The sequence below is a fragment of the Mytilus edulis genome, chromosome 12, assembly GCF_963676685.1.
Source record: "Mytilus edulis chromosome 12, xbMytEdul2.2, whole genome shotgun sequence".
Classification (NCBI taxonomy): Eukaryota; Metazoa; Mollusca; class Bivalvia; order Mytilida; family Mytilidae; genus Mytilus; species Mytilus edulis.
Genome location: NC_092355.1, coordinates 63964204 through 63989797, shown reverse-complemented (window position 1 = coordinate 63989797; position 25594 = coordinate 63964204). Strand labels below are relative to the sequence as shown.

Here is a 25594-nt window from a genome sequence, read left to right as displayed (position 1 = left end):
TATAGGCACTATGAAAACTATTTTGCAAAACAGATAAAGAAGACTTCAAAGTATTTGTATAGGTAAATGCTCGTCAACCTTATATTTGGTTTCGTTTTCCACAGTTTTATACTTAAACAACTCTGATAAAATATACATTATTGAACTACGTATCTTATCCGGTAAAATAGAGGCAAAAGATACCAGAACGAGATTCACATGTACGATTATAAATGAGCTGACACCGTCATGTTAACAAAAGACAATACAAACAAAATACAACGTTCACAAAACATAACATAGCAACTAAAGATTGAGTAAAATTGATACCGCTTGTATTGTCGAAAGTGCGGCAAAAGAAGTTTATTAAAGTCGATAAAAACGAAATCATTAAGCAGGACAGGAATGTTTCTGACAGTGTTGCTCTATATAATAACATATCACGTCTTTTAGAATATTAGATGATGTTTATTTATACTTTTTAATCAACGACATCATTAGAATGAAGTAGATTACATAGTCTTACATGTTCACCAATTGTGTCTATATCATCTTTTATTGCGAATATCATTTACAGATAAACTAAAAAAGTTGTAGAGTGCTAGCGCTCCTTATTTGTTTAATTTTTCTCTATGGGCGAGGAGAAAATGGTTATCCATAATGTATGTATAAATATATTGGCTGCACATGTAATGTAATACCAATTATAAATTACTGAATTACAAATATCTGATTGATTACACTAAACATATTCGAGAGAAATGAGCCGTCAAATCTGTTTTCCATATAGAAAACAGAAGTTGTGGAATGATTGCCAATGAAACAACTCTCCACAGATACCAATTGACACATAGATTAACTATTATAGGTCACTATACGGCCTTCAACAATGAGCAAAGCTTATTCCGCATAGTCAGCTATAAAATGCCTCAAAATGGCAAATGTAAAACAATTCAAACAAGAACACTAACGTCAACATCTATGTACAAATATTCAAAGAAAAAAAATGTGTTAAACATAAAAAAATTTCAACCACTGAATTTCAGGCTGGTAACTTAATACAGACACACACATATAGAATATGTTAGGGTTAAACATGTAAGCGGGATCCCAACCCTCCCGTAACCTGTGTCAATGGTGTAACAGTACAATATAAAAACAAACTCTCAAAATCAGTTTAAAGAGGCTTAACTCATAAGTTGGATACAAACAAAAAAAATGTTTACATATGAAATAAATTTAAACAGTCTGAAAGACAAGACCAAGACCAAAACAATGAAAAAAACAATCTGATCTAATGCATTATTGCCACATTTGTAATTATAGTGATAGGTGGTATCTTTTATTAGCTCTTACTTCTAGTTTTGTGACTTTTGGTTTAAAAGTCTTATATTTGAAAACCGAAAAGGTAGTACCCTACAACCGGTTATAGTATATGTCAATATGCAAATTTTAATGAGAAAAAAGATTAAATAATGGAAACAAGAACGCTTCTTTCACGCCAACGTTTAACCTAAGTATGGGTCTGCTTTTGTTTACATCAGTTCTCTGTATAACATGCGGCTACGCTTCAGAACATACTCTTGGTACTTCGTGGTCTTGACATTTCCATTGCTATAGATATGAACGTACATAATTTATGATATCCAAATATACGGGTATTTTCATTTTGTGCGATATGCCAAATTGTTGTTTTACGTTAAGATACACTCTATGGAATTATGAATTACAAATTCATAAGAAAATATCCATTTTGACTTAATCAATTTCCGTGTTAATGATTAACAAAAAGAAATTTAATAATTATTTTTTTCTTATTGCTAATACTTATCCACAATCCATAGAAATTATGAAAAATAAATATTGTAATTACCTTGCTGTTATCACAGTCCCGTCTTACAATTCATTCCAATTACCCTACGATGTTTTACATACTATTGCGTATCTAATACTTTTTCTGTTTACCTTATACATGTACACTGTCGTTATAATGGAAAATACTGCATTATTAAACTTCTTTATAATGTTATAAAATGTTGACTAACTTTAGATATGTTTACTCTGCACTTGATATTGAAATGTCATAATAAGTATGATTATACCTAATATATTCATTAGGTGTTTCAAATTTGTCTTAGTCTGCATATCATTTTTATTGCATTTAATTCAAACCACAAAAGAAATCATATCGATCTGTAACCAAATACTCTTTGCAAATCAGAACTTAACTAAGGAATATATCTTTCATTTTGATTTATTATACGATTACATGCCAATGAAAAAAAAGTACTTATGCATAATATTTGAACCCATTGTACATTACTTTTTATTATACGGTTGAAAATAGCATATTATGAAGATTGTAACTTATATTAGAGTCTCTCAAATTTCCGTTATATTGACAAAAATGTGCGAGCAAAACAAAATAACATCATAGGTAAACATGAAAAAACAGAAGAGTACATCAATCAACATTATGTTATAATTATAATCACTATGACCACAAAGTAATAGAATGACGCATAGGAAACGCACAAGATCAGAAATGTCACAGAAGTATACAAAAATAAACGATTCATCCGTACGATTTGCAGTCTTCAAAAAAGAACTCCAAAAAGCAAATAGTGCTACTTTTATGAATTTTTATTTTTGTTATTATGTATATTATTTTTAACTTCTCTGTAACCATTGTATTTGCATGGTTGTATGAGAATAAACTATCTATCTACACAATTATCGCTCACTTGTTTAATTGCTTTAGTTTTTTCTACATTTATCCGTTCGCAAAAATCAGAAAATCTTAAATGGAGATCACAAGCTTTTTCTATTCATTTTGATTATTTCATATTTCATCAGCATTGCTTTGTATATATCTTATATTTTCTTGTTTTATCATTGTAACATAATGATATATACGAGAGAGGGACGAAAGATACCAGAGGGAAAGTCAAATTCATAGATTGACAATTAACTGACAACGTCATGACTAAAACTGAAAAAGACAAACAATAGTAAAGACACAAGATATAAAACTAAAGACTAAGCAACACGAACCCCTAATACAACTGGTAGTGATTGCAGGTGCTCTGGAAGAGTAAAATGATTCTGCTCCACTTGTGGCACCGTCGTGTTGCTTTCACAAATCCGAATTGCTTATGTTAATACAAATCCGAATTGCTTCTACGAATTATCAACGATCTATCTTCACAACCAACATGTCTCAACAGTTAAACATACATTTGGAGTTATGGCAAAAAATGTGTGACGAAAGACAATTCATATTATGTCTTTGAATATCCAGGGGTGAATTATAAACGGCTAATATACATTGATAATAACAAATATGAAATAACAAATACACCATATGACAATGATCAGATGATAAAATGCACTATAAAACCTATTAATTTTTTTTTTCAATTAATCTTAACGTATTACGGATTAATTTTTGAGTTTTTGAAAGAACACGTGTTTTAAATGTGGAACTTTATTATGATATATTGAAAACAAATATTTAATTTTGTATGCCAATAAAACATGTAAACATGGACAGTTGAAGTTATTTCATACATACAATATATAAAATTAAAAAAAAAAAAAAAATACGCACAACTTTAACATTTTTAAAGGACGATCAAAGGGTTGCAAAAGAGACAAGGGGGATTTTGAAACAAATAATTGAAAATGAAACGACAACGTCACTAACGTCAAAGGTAGAGATACTTTTCTAATTTGCATAGCAACCATTTTGCCTTATCATGATGACAACCATTAAAATAGGAATATACATGCCCTTTAAATAAAAATGTCTAAATCCTATGTCGAATCACTAATTTGTCCGCATACAAGTGAATTGTACAAGTTCTTTTGCTTCTTCTCGTGTACAAATGAACATTGTCCACTTTGAAAAATGTTAGGCCTCTTTAGCTTAAAATTCGGAAGCCTAACCGTAGTATAATTGCTATATATATAATAACTAATATCTTATAAAGTCCTAAAAAGCAAGATTCAAAATAGAAATTAAGATACAACATCACTTGTTCATGATTTTTCGGCATAAAGGGAAACACCTTATAGGTTGAATTGTATAGTTAAATAAGTTTTAATTTACCGTCTTTCTTCCTAACTGTTTTAAAAACATGATGATTTTAACCTTCCCGTTTTGCAAAAAGTAAATGTTTAAGCGTTTGTCTTAGAATTATTCAACATTTTTTTGTAAATATCCGCCAGAGGAAATTTTCAAAGGTTCATGACTGAAAATGACTGGATAATCCGCGAATTAGACATAGTATCCTTGTATTTCCTAGCATGATTTCCTTGATAGAGGATTGATTCTCACGAGAAAGCTATTAAACCAAGAGTTCCAACTGGTGAAGTTGAAATCATCCCGTCGTAAATTTTAGGGACGCCATCACGAGTTGGTTGACCGTTGTGGAGTAACCGTTTCGCAGATGATATCGGATATGTTCCTTATGTCGTAACTACCATACCCTTTCCCTTTTCACGAATGTAACCTTCCGAATAAGACTATTTACCAGATTTGTAAAAACATAAGCAACACGATGGGTTGTAGAAACTGCTTACCCTTCCGGAGCACCTGAGATCAACCCAAGATTTTGGTGGCGTTCTTTTTGCTTAGTCTTTGGTTTTCTATGTTGTGTCTTCTTTACTATTTTTTAGTGTTTATCTTTTTATTTTTAGCCATGGCGTGTTCAGTTTATTTTCTATCCATGCGTTGTGTTAAATATAAACTAGGAAATATAAGTTTTTTTGTTCACGCATCGTTGTCAACTGTGATACGTTTGAGATATTAAGCTAGCTATAAAACCAGGTTCAATCCACCATTTTCTTCCAAGTCATGAATATGACAGTTGTAATATATTCGTTTGGTGTATTTCATATTTTGATTTTTACATTTGATTAAGGACTTTCCGTTTTGAATTTTGCACGGAGTTCAGTATTTATTGTGATTTTACTTTTTCCTTACAGATTATTTCTAGTAAATCAGAATACTTGTTGATCACCAGGTACAACAGCGAGGAAATGAATAGAAAACCATTATATTTTGTTTTTTTTTCGAGAAACACAACTAAGGTAAAATAACGTAGAGATACGAAAACTTCATCTGAGTCTCGTACTAATTTTTTGCCATAAATTTTTTTTTTTTTCAATACCTATGCATATATCATCGATAAACACATTTGATTTATTTGAATCAGGTCAATTCCCTTTCACTGTCAATTTTGATATACCATAATGTCTTTATAAATATAATTTGCAACTTTAATGCATTATTGCATCATTCTATACATTTTATTTGATAATATTGTTGTGCCTGGACACACTGTTTGCATCATTCCAACAGGATAATTTAAGAAATAATTAATGGAGGCTTGAATATATTGTGATTTTACCACGAGCTGTCCCTTTATGACAAATATTGATGATCGTTTTATAACACTGGTTATCTTTTTTCACAAGATGAATTGAGACTTCAGCATACTCAAGATGTTTTTTATTATAACTACGATCAAACTCCAAAGCAGTGGGGCAGTTGCTACGCTAAACTAATGAAGTCAACGAAGCGTAGTGCAAACTCCTAAGCAATGGGGACGTTGCTATGATCAATTGTAAAGGTCAACGAAGCGTAGTGCAAACTCCTAAACAATTGGGACGTTGTTATGCTCAACTAATAAAGTCAACGAAACGTAGTGCAAACTCACTAACAATGGGTATGTTGCTATGCTAAACTAATAAAGTCAACAAAGAGTATTGCAAATTCCTAAACAATGGGGACGCTGCTATGCCAAGCTAATAAAGTCAACGAAGCGAAGTGCAAACTTCTAAACAATGGGGACGTTGCTATGCTGAACTATTGAAGTCAAAGAAGCGTAGTGCAAACTCCCAAACAATGGGAACGTTGCTACGTTAAACTAATAAAGTCAACAGAGCGAGGTGCAAACTTCTAAACAATGGGGACGTTGATATGCTAAACAAATAAAGTCAACGAAGCGTAGTGCAAACTCCCAATTAATGGGGACGTTGATACGCTAAACTAGTAAAATCAACGAAGCGTAGTGCTAACTCCTCAACAATGGGAACGTTGCTACGCTAAGCTAATAAATTCAACGAAGTGTAGTGTGAACTACCAAACACTGGGGACGTTGCTATGATAAACTAATAAAGACAACGTAGCGTAGTGCAAACAATTGGGACGTTGTCATGATAAACTAATAAAATCAACGAAGCGTAGTGCAAATAATTGGGACGTTGTTATGATAAACTAATAAAGTCAACGAAGCGTAGTGCAAACTCAAAAACAATGAGGGGGTTGCTACGCTAAACTATTAAAGAAAACGGAGCGTAGTGCAAACTCCTGGGCAATGGGGACGTTGAAACGCTAAACTAATAACGTCAACGAAGCGTAATGCAAAATCGTCAACAATGGAGACGTGGCTATGGTACACTATTAAAGTCAACTAAGCGAAGTGCAAACTCCCAAACAATGATATGGGTACGTTGATACGCTAAACTATTACAAACAATGAAGCGAAGTGCAAACTCCCAAACAATAGTGACGTTGATAAGCAAAACTTATAAAGTCAACGAAGCGTAGTACAAACTGTGTTTCAATGGAAACATTGTTAGATAAACTTATAAAGTCAACGAAGCGTAGTGCAAACTCCCTAACAATGGGGACGTTGCTACTCTGAACTATCAAAGTCAACGAAGCGTAGTGCAATCTTCAAAACAATTGGAACGTTGAAAAGCTAAACTAATAAAGTCAACGAAGCGTAATGCAAAATCGTTAACAATGGAGACGTGGCTATGGTAAACTATTAAAGTCAACTAAGCGAAGTGCAAACTCCCAAACAATACTTACGTTGCTATGTAAAACTATTAAAGTCAAGTAGGCGTAGTGCAAATTCCCAAACAATGAGAACGTTGATGCGCTAAACTATTAAAGACAATGACGCGACTTTCAAACTACCAAACAATAGTGACGTTGCTATGCAAAACTTATAAAGTCAACGAAGCGTAGTACAAACTGTGTATCAATAGGGACATTGCTATGATAAACTTATAAAGTCAACTAAGCGTAGTGCAAACTCCCTAACAATGGGGACGTTGATACTCTGCACTATTAAAGTCAACGAAGCGTAGTGCAATCTTCCAAACAATGGGGACGTTGCTATGCTAAGCTAATAAAGTCAACATAGCGTAGTGCAAACTCCCAAATGATGGGGACGTTGCTATGCTAAACTATTAAAGTCAACAAAACGTAGTGCAATCTCCCAAACAATGGGGACTTTGCTATGCTAAACTATTAAAGTCAACGAAGCGTAGTGCAAACTCCTAGACAATGGGGACGTTGCTTTGCTCAACTATTAAAGTCAACGTAGCGTAGTGCAAACTCCTAAACAATAGTGATGCTGCTATGCTAATCTAATAAAGTCAACGAAGCGAAGAGCAAATTCCCAAACAATGGGGACGTTGCTATGCTAAACTAATAAAGTCAACAAAGCGTTGTGCAATCTCCTAAACAATCGGGATGTTGCTGCGCTAAACTATTAAAGTCAACTAAGCGTAGTGCAATCTCCACAACATTTGGTACGTTGCTTTGCTAAACTAATTAAGTCAACGAAGCGTAATGCAAACTCCAAAACAATGGGGACGATGCTGCGCTAAACTAATAGAGTCAACGAAGCGTACAGCAAATTGTGCAACAATTGGGACGTTGCTATGATCAACCTATAAAGTCAACGAAGCGTAGTGCACACTCCGAAACAATGTGGACGTTGCTTTGCTACAATAATAAGGTCAACGTTGCGTAGTGCAAACTCCAAAACAATGGGGACGTTGCTATGCTAAAATATCAAAGTCAACGAAGCGTAGTGCAAACTTCTAAACAATAGGGACGTTGCTATGCTAAACTTAGAAAAGGTAGCGTACGTAGCAGAGTGCAAATTCCTAAACAATGGTGATATATCTATGCTTAACTATTAAAGTTAACGAAGCGTAGTGCAACCTCACAAGCAATGGGGACGTTACTATGTTAAACTATCAAAGTCAACGAAGCGTAGTGCAAACTCCGAAGCAATGGGGACGTTGCTATGTTAAACTTATAAAGTCAACGAAGCATATTGCAAACTTCTAAACAATGAGGACGTTGCTATGTATACTACACTATGAAAGTCAACGAAGCGTAGTGCAAACAATTGAGACGTTGTTATGATAAACTAATAAAGTCAACAAAGCGTAGTGCAAACTCCAAAACAATGGGTACGTTGCTATGCTACACTAATAAAGACAACGTAGCGTAGTGCAAACAATTGGGACGTTGTTATGATAAACTAATAAAGTCAGCAAAGCGTAGTGCAAACTCCAAAACAATGGGTACGTTGTTACGCTAAACTATTACAGTAAACGAAGCGTAGTGCAAACTCCTGAGCAATGGGGACGTTGAAACGCTAAACTATTAAAGACAACGTAGCATAGTGTAAACAATTGGGACGTTGTTATGATAAATTAATAAACTCAAGGAAGCGTATTGCAAACAATTGGGACGTTGTTATGATAAACTAATAAAGTCAACGAAGCGTAGTGCAAACTCCAAAACAATGGGTACGTTGCTATGCTAAACTAATAAAGACACTGTAGCGTAGTGCAAACAATTGGGACGTTGTTATGATAAACTCATAAATTCAACGAAGCGTAGTGCAAATAATTGGGACGTTGATATGATAAACTAATAAAGTCAACGAAGCGTAGTGCAAACTCCAAAACAATGAGGGGGTTGCTACGCTAAACTATTAAAGTAAACGAAGCGTAGTGCAAACTCCTGAGCAATGGGGACATTGAAACGCTAAACTAATAAAGTCAACGAAATCTTTAACAATGGAGACGTGGCTATGGTAAACTATTAAAGTCAACTAAGCGAAGTGCAAACTCCCAAACAATACTAACGTTGCTATGCAAAACTATTAAAGTCAAGGAAGCGTAGTGCAAATTCCCAAAACAATGGGTACGTTGATACGCTAAACTTTTAAAGACAATGAAGCGTAGTGCAAACTCCCAAACAATATTGACACTTGCTATGCAAAACCTATAAAGTCAACGAAGCGTAGTACAAACTGTGTATCAATGGGGACATTGCTACGCTACACTAATAAGGTCAACTTTGCGTAGTGCAAACTCCCAAACAATGGGGACGTTGCTATGCTAAACTATGGTATGTTTGTTGCTCTAAACTATAAAAGTCAACGTAGCGTTTCCACTGTTTTGTATTTTGGAATAGAATCAGTTTTATCTTTGTAATCAATTGATGATGGGGAACGTAGACAATTATTACTCTGGAGACCAATAAAGAAAAATAAATTACAGCTGGAGTGTTTAAAAGCAAATAATTAATTTGAAAAAAAATGCATTAGAAATATCAATTACAGTTATCCACTGTTTTGTATTTGTAGCGTGGAATATAATAAGTCGTACCTTTGTTATCCATTGATGTTGAAGTGAGGTAGCAATTATTACTTCGGAGACATATAGATAAACCATGTTTCATATATCTTTAATAATGTCAGCAATCGCATTTAAAAGTAAATTAATTTGACAAAAACAAGCAGAGTAATTAATTACATCAAATTGATAAAAATATAAAATGTTTAACTACAATCAAACTCCTAAACAATGCTGATGTTGCTACGCTAAATTATTAAAGTCAATGTAGCGAAGCGAGGATGAAGTTTCCCCTGTTTTGAAGTATGGAATACAATGAGTCGTACTTTTGTAATCCATTGATCGATGTTACGTAGGTAGTTATTACTCCCCAGACTAATAAAGAAAAAATGTTTTATATAACTTATTGAACTGTCGTGTTTAAAAGCAAATGCATTTCACAAAAAAAGTCAGAAAAATTAATAACAGTTATCAAATGGATTCAAATATAAATGCTGTTTAGTATTTACTTTTAACGATTTTAAGTTTATATACAGTTTTTCGTTGTTTTAGAAATGCAAGTATATGTTATTGCTTTGATATATAGCTTTGTTTTTCAAAATTTTCAAAATGCAGAAATGTTTGCTGGGAATTTCCAAACGAGACAGGAATTGTTCTTAGTAGAGAAGAATAAGAAAATTCGGTCAGTGGCTCTCACATCTCTGGGGAAAATGTCTCAAACTCAATGTGCGGCACTATGTTTGAAATTTGGAGAGAGATGTTGTGAAATAACGTATATAACCTCTTCTCGAGAGTGTAAACTAGATCAGTCCGGATGCTGTCATTCGGATTTTGACTATATATCTGGTACAAACCTCATACAAAGAGATCGTACCCATGTCGGTGAGTAAAACCTGTTCTTTTTAATCCTTCTAAGAATAGTGAATTTTTGGTGCACATATAAGTATAGAATCTCCGGAGTTTTTTTTTCCTTTGAACGTTCCTGAACAATTTTTGAAAATAATTTCGGACGCTTTCAATTATTTAACGTCATGTTTTTAAGTTTTACGGCACTGAATCTATACGTCTGCTGAATGAATATATGCTTTATAATGAATTAAAACAAACTGTTAAAAGTTGTTTGTTTATAAGTTTTGAAATCATAAACAAACTATGGTGTTACACCCTCAGTCAAAGTTGACCTTAGATGGATATAACTAATTTTCATGTATTTTATTGTCATTAAGATCTTTATCTCTTTCGGTTCTCATACAACCTCGGCCATAGAAAATTTGACTTTAGGCGTTTTTGATAAGGGTAAATCAATATAAGAGCTTCGGACGTATGAAATTGCTAAATGTGTGTTTATCAATTTGTACATTTATAAATGTCTTTTTTTAGTATAACCTCTGCAAGAGGATCAGCAATTGTTTCCATTGTCACCATTCATGACGATACTTTTTTATCGCTATTTTGTGCATTTTTCCTTTGATCTTTTTTGTGATAATTTTTCATATCATTTTACTCGCTTGAGATGAAAATTATCGCTAGAAACTAAGGCGCCACGTGGCGTTGCTAACGAAATTGACATGAAATTGACAACGTCGTCATAGGTAAAATAGCGATAAACAGATTATCATTGGTCATCTCAACTCGATTGTTTTTCGTGACCGGCTCAAGCAAGAAAATCAATCTCGTTGAGATAACCAACGATAATCTATTAATAATATTAATAATAATATAGGGTTATTGCATGAATATTGGGGAATATTGTCCCGAGTAGAATCTATATTGCACGAGCTTGCGAGTGCAATATATGTTCTACGAGGGACAATATTCCCCAATATTCATGCAATAACCCTTTTATTGTATAGCAATATAATATTTGACAGTAAAAATTGGTTTAAACTAAGATTTAAACGTTGATGACGTCATGAATTTTGAAAATTTATTGCACTAGTGCAATATTAGAATTTATTGCACGCTAACTTTTGGTTACGTTCTGTGGGAAATATTATATTGCTATACGATAATATTAATGTTTAACTCATATAAAAATTTCAAATCGTTATGAAAAATAGTACACTATTATTACGCAAATTGTTTTTATTTTATTCTCTTCTGTGTTCACTATTAACAATTATAGATTTGTATTGACTGTGTTTACCAAATTATTGATCTGTAGCTCAAGAACTGAAAAAAAACATGTCATGCGCACTCAAAGTGTTGGCAATATTTGTTTCCCAAATTTTTCCACTGTTGGTACATTTCCGAATCAAATGTGAACAGTTTTTCTTCTCACTAGTGAAAAAATGATAAATCGAAGTTTAATTATGACGTCTTGGTTTCTATTAAATTTCATATTGTGACATCTTGAAAAAATGTGATCATGCCTGGCAACGTCACATTTATACTTCTGTAATTCTCTAAAAGAGAAGAATAAAAATCAAATTAGAAACAGATTCCATCACTATAAATCTAATATTTATATATCTATACACTCTCAGCAATATGGATTTTTTTTTATTTATTTAAATTGCTCGGCATGCCTCAAGCGTTCACTATTAAAATTATTAAAAATGGAGTTAAGAAATAACGTTACACATTTGTTGTAGTGATATATCAATATCTTTAATGCATCTCTCAACGGTAATGAAAGGTGAAAAATAAAATCTCAAAAAATACTGAGCTCCGAGAAAATCAAAATGGAGAGTCCCCAATCAAATGGCAAAATCAAAACAACAAACAGTGATTCTAAATATAAATAAGGAGATGATTGTCAATGAAATGAAAACCAGTATTCACCAAAGAACAAAAGCAATGATAATAAGCTACTGGTCAAATGCTTGCTTTCATAAATAAGCACAGCTTAGAACAGCGTAGTAACCTTTAAATATGTATACTGGGCACCAGATGTCAACATATAAAACAATTCAACGGATAAAGTATAATTTACGTTCATGAAAATAACGACACTGAATGAAAATATGCCTTATTCCTTTTTTAGTTTATTATTGTGTGGTTCATTGTTTCAACGCCATGTCCTTCACCTCTTATTCTAAATTTCAATAAATTGATATAAATAATCAACTGAAAGAAATTAAATTTGAAAAGTACTTAATATACTTAAGAAATATTTCAAACGTTGAACATAAATCATAAATATGAAATAGTTTTACCAGCAGTACATTATTGAAGAAAACAGTTTGATGCCATATATCTTTCGGTCTACATTGTATCGTTTACATTTTGCCTGAATGCACGGAAGTCACCGAAATAATTTATTCTATCTGAAATATAATGCATATATAATTTTCCTATGATTTGTTTGAAAAAGTCCATACATTCATTATGCTGATTGACACGTAAATTTTGTTTTAAATAAATTTGCACTTTTGATCATATGTCAAAATAAATCATAAATAACTTTGTCTCGTTTTAAGACATACAACATAATGTTCAATCTTAAGCTGGTCCATGTTATAAAGATGTTTTCTGTTTCAGTGAATAAGACATTATCTGTAACGAATGGCGGAAGTTTAGGTATTTGGGCATCTGCAGAATTTTGCACGCGAGGTCATTATGCAATTGGTTTCAGGATGAAAGTATGTATATTTTTATGAAATACGTTTAATCTTGATCTATCAAAACTTTTGAATAAGATTATAAAACTACTATACTGATTTGAGAACTACACCTGAAGACTAAATTCAGTTAATTTGGTCAAAACTAAAGGAAACAAAATTTCTTAAACTACTAGTAAATAAGCGATAAATGAAAGCCAAATTAACATCAAATCATCTTAGGTTAAGTATTGTATGAGACAATGTTACGAATAAAACAGTTTGCATGCAAAAGTTGATGGTAACTTTGGATTCATTATTATTTGTTGGATACCAATTTTCGTGGGTTTCGTTGTTACAGATGAACCACGAATTCAAATGTTCAACAAATATCATAATTTCAATAGGCTTAAAGCTTTGTAAACAGAGGTTGGTAAAACCACAAAATTAAATACCCACGAATATGCAAGATTTCAGCAATCCACGAAAAATGATACCAACTACAATAAATGAATTCACAGCATATGCATTTAGCAGCTCATGGTACATTGAGGAATTTTCAATCTACTAAGAAAACATTTGGTACATCCCTTTCAAGGTACCCTTTTCTATTTCGTGAATTTGTTAAGTGACATATAGCTTGTTAAATCAATACTTACCGTGTTTTTTTCCTAAACTAAGGAATTATTTTGTATCTGTGTCTTTTAACAGTCTTATTGACCGAAACAAATGTTCTGGAAGTTGTCACACTTAAACATTAACTCTAATTATATAATAATTGTATTAACCTTTTCGTCGTTTATAAATTTTATTTATAACGATTCCGACGTTGCTCACGTTGGAATAGTAATCTTTCGTTTTATGTGTGCATTCTTTTTACAGATTGAACCTCCACATGGAGACAATACAGAACTGAATGCTATTGCAATAGTCTGTGGAAGTAGAGCAAGTGATCGTTGTGGTGATATGGCAAGTTCTGGTCAGCAGGTATGGGGAGATTGGACAGGGGAAACACTTTGTCCAGCAAACGCATTTCTTGTTGCTTTTTCCCTACAAGTACATCCATACAGTGTAAGCTGCTTATATATTTAACTATTACTAATTTCTACTAAATTTCTTATTTAGACGTCCTGAAAAAATGTAACCTAGTCTGATGACGGAAAATATATAGAACACAACTTTCTGCAAGTGTTTGAAAAGGAAGGATACAAATCATTGTCATAAATTCTCTTCATCTTCGTACTTTATTTGGCCTTTCTAACTTCTTTGGGTTCGAGTGTCACTGATGAGTTGTTTTTAGACAAAACGCCTGTCTGGATCAAATACATAATTCCAATCCTGGTATATATGATGAGTTTATTGTCACGGTGCTGATGTTGGTACTTTTCTCCCGCCATTTGTCTTTTTTCAGATTAAGCTGATAATTAAATGCTTCTTAATTTGATTATTTGAAGGGTGTTGTAGAAGATTGATTGCATGATAGTTTTCCTTTCATATCTCATTTTATAAATAGATATAAGAAGATGTTAAATGAGTGTAAAATGAGACTAACAATTCAAGTCACAAGTTGTAAAAGTTCAAAGGAAATCCTTCACCACGGAGCTTTTGCTCAAACCGAACAGCAAGCTATAAAAGCCGTATAATGACTAATGTAAAACTATTCAAACAGGAAGAAACAAAAACAAGAAGCGAGAAACATTTATGAACAGCAACCACTAAACATCAGGTTTCTATCTTGTTTATAAGCGGTCCGTTGTATTATTATTTTAAACAAAATTTAATTCTTTAAATAAAATTGCATATATTTTCACTTTACTGGATATAGCATTATCATATGCGTTTTAGTTTACGATTTGAAAACAAAAACGATTTCATGGAAATTGTTTGGTTTTTTTTATAAATACCTTACGAAAAACCTTTATAAAAAATTATAATATGCATCATATTTGAAATAGAAATACGTGTTCTTGTGTAGCCATTATTGATTTTCAATATTGAAATGGAGAACGGGGTCTAAATTATTGATGTTTCTTTGTTCAGAAAGCTGTAAATAATAATTCATCATAGATACCATGATTAAATTTTGCATTTACGCCAGATGCTGCAAATTATCAATTACAATTTCTTGCTTTTATTGTTTGCAAGATTGAACGATGAATAAATGAAACTAATTTGTGAAATTGTCGTTAGAATAACAATATTGCTTTTACATCTGTAACATAATGTTTATAATTCATTTTGTATAAGAGTTTGCAATACATTTACCTATTTTTTTCATATGAAGTTTCATTTAAACGTAAATGACCTGACGATATTTAACTTAGTTGGCTTATTGACATGTGTACATGTACACGTGTTATTTCTATCTTTTGATTATTATGTTGTTCAGTTACTATTCTTTCTGTCTGTTTTATTGCCAACTTCTGTAAACGAACTGAGTTTTACGAATACCTTATTTTGCGCTTAGTCCTTTGAGTTCAATTTCGCGGCCATTTATGTTTGCGATATCAAAATGTACTTAATGTAGCTTAACAAGAAAAGATCAGACGATTGATATCGCCTTTATTTTCAAAACTTGAAAGGAGCGAACATTAGTTGGTTTACAGTTAGTTGGTAAACAATTTGCAGATTCTCCGAGTTTAATAGATATTTGCTAACTGGTATGAAATCTGAAGATATGACATATCTTTTTTTTGAAAGGTTAATGAAGATAGCACTGGCGCTAATTACGTCAGATTCAGATGCAGATATTTCAAAGATGAATTTGATGCCGTTGACCTTAACTATCCTCCTGGGTATGGACCATATGGCTCATATGGTGAATGGAGTGACGCCTGTCCAATGCACAGTGCCATATGTGGTCTACAGACCAAAGTTGAAGCTCACCAAGGATATGGAGATGATACCGCACTTAATGATGTTATTTTTTTCTGTTGTGAATAAGGAGGCTACCAAAGCAAAATGTACATCAATTGAACTCTTTTGTTGTTTTGGGGATAATATTACTCTGGTTGTGCCGAATGTGAAATAATTACATTTAAAATTATTTAAATTAAAACAGAAAACGAATGTTTACACATGTTACATTTAATAAATTTCATGTGAGCTGCGTAGGAAAGAAATCGATTTTTTACAAGTACACGTGTCCATCGACATGTATAATACTTTGAAAGATTTTTTACCATCTAAAAGACGAAATAAAAGATGAATTGTTGCCCTCCACATTAGTGTTGTATGTTTTATAGTTCACAATTATTTCAAACAGTTACATACTTTTTATTGAGATGCTTTCAACCCGTTATACATTTGTGATAGGTTAATAGATATCTTGATACTCATTTCCATCATGTCGTTTCCTAATCGACGCAGCCCATATGTATTTTATGAAGGAAAATATATTTTGTTTTTGTTGTTTTGAATGTTATAGTGTGTGATAAAAACAATTGAGAATATTCGATGTTTGCTATACCATGGTTCAATTAAACGCACCTTATGACAATAAAAAGAAGCAAATCAGAATTTAGTTTTTTGCAGTGTTCTAAGAAATATGTTTACTTTGTATTACTTGTTATTTGTGAGACAGAAACTGTTTTAAAAGGGTTAATTATCTTTATAAATTGAAGATCTATTTAGACTTTTGATGCCCTAGCTTTTTATTAATTCAAAAACGCAAATGAAAGATCCGAAAACTATACCATTACAGATTAGCAAGTTTCTGAAGTTAAAGCAAAATTTATGGTTGACATATTTTATCAGTTATTGCATTATTTTTATTTAAAATATCTATCATTTTCTCCCTATCGAATTTACCCCTCTTACTTAATATGATGTGGACCGGTCATTGCTATTAAATCTTATGCAGTTTGATTGGATTAATTTCTTAGTGTATGTACATAGATTAAGTTAGTAAGTTTATGCATGTGTACAGTAACTTTTAAAACCTTCAAACTGGACACAATATAATTATATTCCAATGAAATTAAGATTTGAATGGTTACAATTGCCACCTTTTATATTTTCACAATATTTTCCACATATAGAATACATATTTTTTTTTAAACAAATTCTAAAGAAAAAAGAGACGGTTAACAAACAGACTTTTTATTTCATGAAACAATTCATTTTTTCGAGAAAAAAAAGAAGCATAAATACTTAAACACACGGTTACGACAGGAAAAAATTGTTGATTACCTTAACAAAAAAACATATGTCAGGTTAATTATAAAAGTATGGTTAAATTCAATCTAAAAAAAAGGTAGTCAGTCTATAAAGTCAAAATATGTCAATCTACCTATTTCTTTATCCTCAAAATGTTAAATCTTGTTATGCACTATACTGAGATTAGAAGAAGACAGTTTGTTTCCTTCTTAAATTTGCCATGGATTTTTTTCTTCAAAACCATAGGAATTAGCGTAATCTTTTGAACTAAACAAATTGTACAAGTTATTATAATTCCGACGTCATTTTGGCACCCGAATTTCTTATTCTACTCCATCATGCAGTGTAATATGTTTTTTTTTTAAGAAATCGTTTTGTGAGTCTGCACAGCCTTTTAATGTTTGCTTAGGGTATATTCTTTTTTGTTTTGTTTTGTTTCTTATTTATATATGACGTGAATCTGTGCTTATACATCCCGTTATTGTGTTATTGCACTATCATGTTAAATTTTTGTATTTTTGTTTTTCATTTTTATTAGAATTCTTTTAAAAGAGGGACGAAAGATACCAAAAGGACAGTCAAACTCATAAATCTAAAACAAACTGACAACGCCATGGCTAAAAATGAAAAAGACAAACAAACAACAGCACACACTACACAACATAGAAAACTAAAGAATAAACAACACGAACCATTTTAAATGTCTATTTATGTTACTTTGTAACATATTTATTGGGTTTTTATAGTGATTAAGCTTATAACACAATGTTGTGACCACATTTTTGAAATTTTGACATATTATTATACAGTTATTATCTATTCTGTTGATGTTTTTAAACTTTTGATCTTGTGTTTTGATATAGGACTTACAACATTGAGTTTACGTCGAAGTTCGATAATTTTCTATTGACCACAACTTCATCTTAACGTACTCTATAATTGCAATGTCAAATTAAAATCAGATTTATATTTTGAGCGTTCCTTATGACGGTGATGAAAAAACTGAGATTTGGACTAACATATGAAAAAAACTTTTTTATTCAGGTGATATTTGTGAATTACCGTAACGGTAGACATGTTAGATTTTGGCATATCTTTGAAAAGCGTACATATTCTTTGTTCAAAACACATGTTAAAGAGCTGCATTGTCCTTTTCATAGTTTCTATGAACAGAAAAAACACACACAAACCAAAGGTTTTTTTATTTGTAAAAACATGATTACCAACTTCTTTTTTTCCATATTGTCAACTGACCTTCACTTCAAGATATCTGTTATTTCAAAACATCAATGATTAGTTAATTAATGCCTATATGCTACACCTTTCAAGGTAAAAAAGTTAAAATCCTTAAATGTAAACCTTAGTCGGAAGATGGTGATTTAAGAATTGCAAAAGACTATGTTCAGGAACAATGACATTATCTTAAATAACTTTGTTTTATATTTTATGTTACTGCTTGATTTATAGAAATGTTATTTGCAAATAAAATCATTTGAATAAAATTAGTGTATCTATGTTTTCTTGCGTCCGAAACAGTGACTTTTTTTTCTTTAGTTGTGTCTTAATGGTACACTTATGTTTTCTTGTTTTTCTTGATTTTTTGATAAAAATGTTTGGTCTGTGATACCAAGTGGTGCTCTCAAAATCATTCTTTCGTACTTTTTACGCACGCCATCACGAGCCTATTGACTGCAATGAAATGTCCGTTTCACAGAGGTTAGTGGATATGTTTCAAGAGCTATATTTAACCACACTCTCATTCATTATTCCCTCAAATGTGACCTACCGAATTAAACTTATTAAGGTGGCTCATGTGTCTTCCTCCATCTTGGATTTTGAAGAAGCAGATAACTTTGGTCTAGATATTTGATGAATGTGAAAATTTTGAGAGTTGTTTGTAAATTATGTAAAAAACTTTATATTAATATAGAAAATTGCAGGTTTTATCATATTTGCAGCTGTAATTTTGCACAACCTGTAGCGCGAAAAAAAGTCCGATGACCCATACTTTTAAATATATCTTTGAAAAAAGCATGATAAAAACTTCATTTTGACAAAGTTATCAAAAAATTCGATCAATTTTAATTTAGACTCCCTAACCATCTGATCAAGTTTTTGTTAAAACTAAAATAAACAACACAAAGGATGACGCTCGTGGAGACAATATTTTCAAGATTCCAGAGCACCTGCAATCAACCCCAATTTCTTTTGATGGTCCGTGTTGTACAGTCTTCCGTTTTCTATCTGGTGTATGAGAAACTATTGTTTGTCTGTTGGTCTTTTCTTTTTTAACTGTATCATTGTCAGTGTATTATTTACTTACAAGAATAAATGACCCTTTGGTATCTTCGGCCTTTCTTTGATATGTTATATATATAAAATACCCACTTTTCAAGACTAGGATGTGTTCATATCTTAATATAACGATTGTAGGTGTGTTTATTATTGACATATATGGGCCATTACATGGCTTTTTATATCGTGCCTTTTTTTCTTCCCATCGACATAATTTAAACATTCCCGTTTGTGTCTATAAAAATATCAGAAGTATTTGAATAAGAGTAGAAATATCAGAAACACTTTTATAGTGCAAAATGTTTGGGTTTTTTTTCTGTTTAAAAACAAACTAATGATATTGTGTTGAAATGAATAGATATGTTGACAAGTGGTCATCGAAATGTTTAGACATTTCGTACACTAACAATAATTGAAAATACATAACGTTAGCGACATGAAGAAATATGATACCAACGTGGTATTTGAACTCATAATTTGAAAACAAACTGAAAATGTATTGGCAACAAATACAAAAGAAAACAGTACCCATAAAAGCATAAAACGAGATAGAGTAACAAGCGCACATTCGATGTATATATTATGAGATACAAGAGGGACGAAAGATACCAGAGGGACAGTCAAACTCATAAATCGAAAAACAAACTGGCAACGCCATGGCTAAAAAAGAAAAGACAAATAATAGAGATCATATCTGTGAAATAGTACGTTAGCAAATAAACAAATATATGAATAGTATGCATCCCACAAAAAGAGGCGTGGCGTGTGAAACAGCTATATTTACAAAGTACAACCTATAATGTAGGAACAAATATCTAACATAGAATTGATTATTTCAGAAACTTTTTTCATATATCATATCACTGCATTAATACATACGTTTATCAATTGATCAGTTTATCTATTAATTTCAATAAATTCCTTTCTAATTAGGTTAAGAAAAATAAACTTGAAATTTAAGGCAAATTCTACTTAAAGTTTGTCAGAAATTACTGATTTCCTAAGATCTGAAAATTAATTCACATTAAAGTAAATTTACAATTAAATTTATTTCAAGTTTATAAGAATTTATTGAATGTCTGACAGTTGGAATTTCATAACGAATAACGCAAATCTAAAATATTTGTTACTTCTTACTTAGGAGAATGACTTCTGTTATGTTTATTTGTAATTAAAGTCTAGTTAAATAACATATAACCCCATCTTCAATGAGATTATTATTATAAAGGATACATAGAGTTAGGAGTAGTTCGAAGCAATTAAGTTTCAAATAATACCTAATTTCATATAAACAAATCTATAATCATGTGTAAAAAAATGTCGGTTTGAGAAAATATATATTTCTGCCCAAGTTTAAAAAAATTATAGCATTAATTTTTTACTCAAGTTATTCTAATAATTTTTTTGTTTTCTTTGTTCAATGAATTATCGAATTACAAGGAAAGTTAATACGACATGATTACTTTGTTTTACTCCAGAAGTCTATTAACGATAAAAGATAAAGAAAACACAATTAAAAATGTATTATTTTTATAAAAAGCTGAAAACCATTTATCAATAACGCCTGTGTATACTTTTAGGTTGTTTGGTTTCAAAATTACTGATTTATTTTTGAACTTTTATCACAAATGATTATATATATTAAAGTGAAAAGTGCAATTCAAGGGATCAACGTACCGATTGAGCCTCTGCTTCTAAATTTGTGTACTTGTTTAAGTACTTAACATATCTCTGCAGATTATAATGTGTTTTCAGCTAACACGTCAGAAGCCCGCATACGTCAATTTGTTCTATATGTTGAATTTCCATGTATCGATTTCATTACAACTAAATGACAATTTATCAAATAATTGTATAATATATTTAAAAATGTTTATAATAAGATATGTCTTGCAATTAAACAATGTCAATTTAGTTAGATCCTAATGACTTTTTTTTCGATAGACAAAACACCTCGCTTGATAATTGGTACATTTATTTAAACAGTTAGTATAGTACTTATGTTATTGAATATTGCTTAGGATCATTTATATTTTCATTCATCTGATTAGTAGATTTAAAAAAAAAAGAGATGTGGTATGAATGACCATGAGACAATTATCCACCAAAGTTAAAATGATGTGAATTTAAGCAATTATAATGAACCATTAGGCCGTCAACAATGACAAAAATCCATTTCGTATGGTCGGCTACATAAAGCCTTTTTCAACTAATTTCTATAGTTAGTTCATATTTTGTACTGTTACATCACTGTTCCAGGATGGAGGAGGATATTACGCCTTTGATCTTATTTTACCCTGCCACGTATCTGTTCCAAGTCGGGAAGCAGTAATTTAGTGGTTGTCGTTCGTTGCTGTTCGTTCCTTATTTTGTACAAATGTACATAAGACCGCCAGTGTTCTCGATGAATTGTTTTAAATTTGTTCTTTCGGGGCCTTTTACAGTTGACGATGCACTTATGGATGGATCTTATTCATTGTTGAAGGCCTTACGGTGATAGATAGTTATCAATTGATGAGTTATATGGTGTTTTGTTGATATTTTTCTTAATTGCAATCCTGAAATATCTTTTTTTCTCATTTCACAGATCTTGTGTCAAATTTTGCCATCAAGTAACTACCTGAAACTATTTAGACTATTTAAATCAATGTTTAATCTTTGAAGAAAATGTATTTAAGGAGAACGACACAAAGTAAATACAATTCATTTGTTTTCCTGGTTTTTTTTTGGGGGGGGGGGGGTTTTAATCATTTTAAAACATAGTTATCTCCAATCGCAAATGCAGCATTAACTTAAAGAGAGATAACTTTAATTTTCCATAGACTTTTACTCAACTTCATGATATTATGGAGCTCGATAAATTGCGGTTACTGTGTAATAAAGGATGACAATTTTATTTACCAGGTAGTCATATGAATATTCAGGGATTTTGTAGGTTTTTTTCAGATATAAAGCTCTTCAACTGAATCGGTTTTATGCATCCTTAACTTTCAAATATTCGGCTTTGAGCGCTCCATATGTAGGTTAATTCAGAAAAGCGGATCAAACGCGTGAACATTTAAAACGAGTTGTTTTCAGTTGTTAGATATTGTATAGGTTTAAATATGTTACAGCATTATTATAAAAGTTCTCTGTGATAGCTTAAATATCAGAATCATCACTGAAATGGTCAAGAATAAAGTCAACAGTAGTATACCGCTGGTCGAAATTCATAAATCGATTGAGAAAAAAAAATCGGGTTACAAACTAAAACTAAGGGAAACGCTTCAAATATAAGAGATCTACGACACAACAGAAACACAACATTAAAATGTTACGCACACAGAAACGAACTATAATACTACAATGGCCATTTTCAAGACTTGTTACAGGACATTTTAAGAAAAAAAACGCGAATATACATGTATTACTTATACTACATATACTTAAAGTAGATTTTGGAATGATTCTGTTAAGGTTAAGGATGTGATTGATTTAATTCTTCATTTCATTTCATTAGGAACAGCATTTTTAAAGTAATAGTATAAGCCCAAAAAATAGTAAAAAAAAAAAAGAAATAAGATTTTTATAGTTCAATTAAAAAACCATAAAATTGTAAAAAATAAAGAACAGGAGTAATCATTGTTTTATACTTATGCTTTAGTGAATTCCTTAACATGATAAGATGTCTGAATCTTGGGTTTTTTTCAGAAATTTAAAAATCATCCTACAATATGTTTTTTGTTTGATATGTTTTTTGTTCAAAATTTAAAAAAAAGAGGGATATTTTTATATCAACTTAAAAATCGACTAAAACAATCTTCAAAACAGATCCATTTCAACACTTGTATACAATTATTAAACTAATATTTGCTGGTATCCCTGACCTTAAAAATACACCTGTGATTTACATCTTCTATTCAAACTCAGCGTTATTTTCTTTCTTCAGGATTTGAGAGTTATTTTATATTATGCTACGGTATGTTGATTTTGATAGTGAAATCAACATTTGACTGGATGATACCTTCACACGTGACGTCGACCAAAATTTCAGATTCACTTCTGATGATCATATTCCCCTCTAACATGTCAGGACTAAATCATACGACGTTACGCACAAAGCTTAGGCAGTGGAATAAAACATTCATTTTACTTGGCCTCGGGAGATATGAAGATTCTTTCACTCTCGAAAAATCATATTTCCCTCGGGCAGAGCTCTCGTGAAATATAAATATTCTTGGGAGAACAAATCGTCATATCTCCCTCAGGTACGAGAACTATATGTATTTTGTTCACCTTTACTCATTTGGACGTATTGTCCTTTTTTGATATTTTAAGCACTTTCTTACAATAAGTGTTTTCCAACGGAAATATTTTCAAAGGACGTAATGCGATAAAGAATGCAAATTGTTTACAAAAAACAAGAAAGTAGTTTTTCACTGAAGTGAAAGACAATTCAATTCAGTTCATTATGTTATTTACGTCTCACCTGGGGCTGGTTGTTCAACTTGTCGTTAACTTAACGGTAGCGTTAGCCTTAACGTTTCGTTAAAAAAGTTTAACGTGGCGTTATAACTTAACGGAAGGAAAAAAAGCTGTTGTTCAAGTTGATTTAACGGTAGCGTTAGCTAACGTGACCGTTAACATATCTTAACCTGTCGTTAAAACTATGGTTTAGAGGCTATTTTAGTTACCCATAATTCAGATTTTCTGAACTTCCTCCATAAACAAATATGGCCGACTTACCTTCTGATAATGCATGTACCCAGTCTAGTGTAAAAAAAAAAACAAAGGAAAGAAAGCCGAATTTCTCGGAAGCGGAAATCAATGTACTCCAAGATGAAGTGGAAAAGAATTATGCTGTCATTTCTGTCAAAAATACATTTTGTCCTTAAAATGCAGGAAAATTAAAGATAATTGCATTATTATATTGCTCTGAATACTCTTTTGATCATAAACAGTTTCTGTCCAACTTTCGTAAAATTTCACGGAGAGTCATTCAAAAGACTATATCCACATTCGGAACCTAATTAAAATATTGACACCGCTTTGTCTCGCTTTTTGGACATAAATTACAGGCTCGAATACAAACAACATATCGAACCTGAGCAGATAGTGAATTGCTTTAAATGTAAGAAAAGTACGTAGAATTCATAGTAGATTCAGACTTTTACAAAAGATTCGAACAAATATGTTAAATGATCTATTTGATTAAATTTAGTCCCTTTTTATTCAAAATTACAATCCATTGAAAAAAGAAGCACAAGGCTGATGTACTTTTGAGACCAGTTTTTCTTATTCTATGTCGATTATTTGTTTTATTTTCAAAATTCAAGTGTACGCCCGGGTGTTTTGACGTAAACGTAGCTACGCCCATGACATTTAAAGTTTTTAGGAAGGAAAAGGAAGGAGAAAAGGGGAAAAAAGGGGGGTCTAAGAGATAGATGCACAAATTTAATTTAATTCATTCATAATGATTGTTTTTTCAAAGTGTACATAAATGAAATTGAAAACCGAGACTCCGTTAGTTGGACAATGCAATCATATATGGAAATTTCACTTAAAAATACAAAAGTAATTTGTATTTATCTTTTAAAATAAGAAGTCAACTTCTTCATATTAACGAGCTGTTCTGACAATTTAATTACATGTATACAGGTGAAACGCATTGTTCCGTATTCTATCATTGTGACACCTCCAGGTATCCAGGTAATCCATAACCAATTAGTGCGATGAAAGGATTAATCTTAAGTGTTAATTTGTTAATTAGCTAGTTATTGAAAAAATAGACACGTTAAAAAAAAATTGAGGTTTGTCATGCGGGTGGTCCGGTGCGCTGTGGGACCACCCCCTGGATCCGCCACTGCGGTGTTGCCCGTAGATCAGCTAAGGAGTGTATATCCTGTCTTGCTAGAATTTTAAACTTTCAAAAAGAACACCATACTAACTTTGTCCTAATTAACACTTTCTTACAAGATGTCTTTAAGGGAATCAACATGAATGTTTACCTCTATGTATTATGAGGGTTATAAAAAGTTTTAACGAAAAAAATTGCAGCATGTATATACAACCTGTGACATGGCGTGATAATATCTCAACTACATTCCACTTTAAATGTGTTGTCCCTTCTTATAACTATTGTTCAAACCAATTGATAAAATATCAAATATATATAATAAATA

At 31.6% G+C, this 25594-nt stretch overlaps 1 protein-coding gene across 2 annotated transcripts; it reads left to right on the top strand.

The window, feature by feature from the left end:
* Positions 1–9901: 9901 nt before the first annotated feature.
* Positions 9902–16368, top strand: LOC139497937 (vitelline membrane outer layer protein 1 homolog). 2 transcript variants are annotated; one of them, XM_071286188.1, is made up of 4 exons: positions 9902–10320; positions 12922–13022; positions 13863–13967; positions 15681–16368. In XM_071286188.1, exons 1-4 carry the CDS (start codon positions 9993–9995, stop codon positions 15921–15923), a joined length of 777 nt encoding a protein of 258 aa, XP_071142289.1. In that variant the 5' UTR covers positions 9902–9992; the 3' UTR covers positions 15924–16368. The 2 variants fall into 2 exon arrangements, with proteins under 2 accessions (XP_071142289.1, XP_071142288.1); XM_071286187.1 differs by having other exon boundaries at positions 13863–14051.
* The last annotated feature ends 9226 nt before the right edge of the window (positions 16369–25594 follow it).

Coding starts and splice junctions, on each gene's coding strand:
- LOC139497937 (XM_071286187.1), top strand. CDS start 9,993: ATGCAAGTATATGTTATTGCTTTGATATATAGCTTTGTTTTTCAAAAT. Junction 10,321..12,921: donor AAGAGATCGTACCCATGTCG/GTGAGTAAAACC, acceptor TTTCTGTTTCAG/TGAATAAGACATTATCTGTA. Junction 13,023..13,862: donor CAATTGGTTTCAGGATGAAA/GTATGTATATTT, acceptor TTCTTTTTACAG/ATTGAACCTCCACATGGAGA.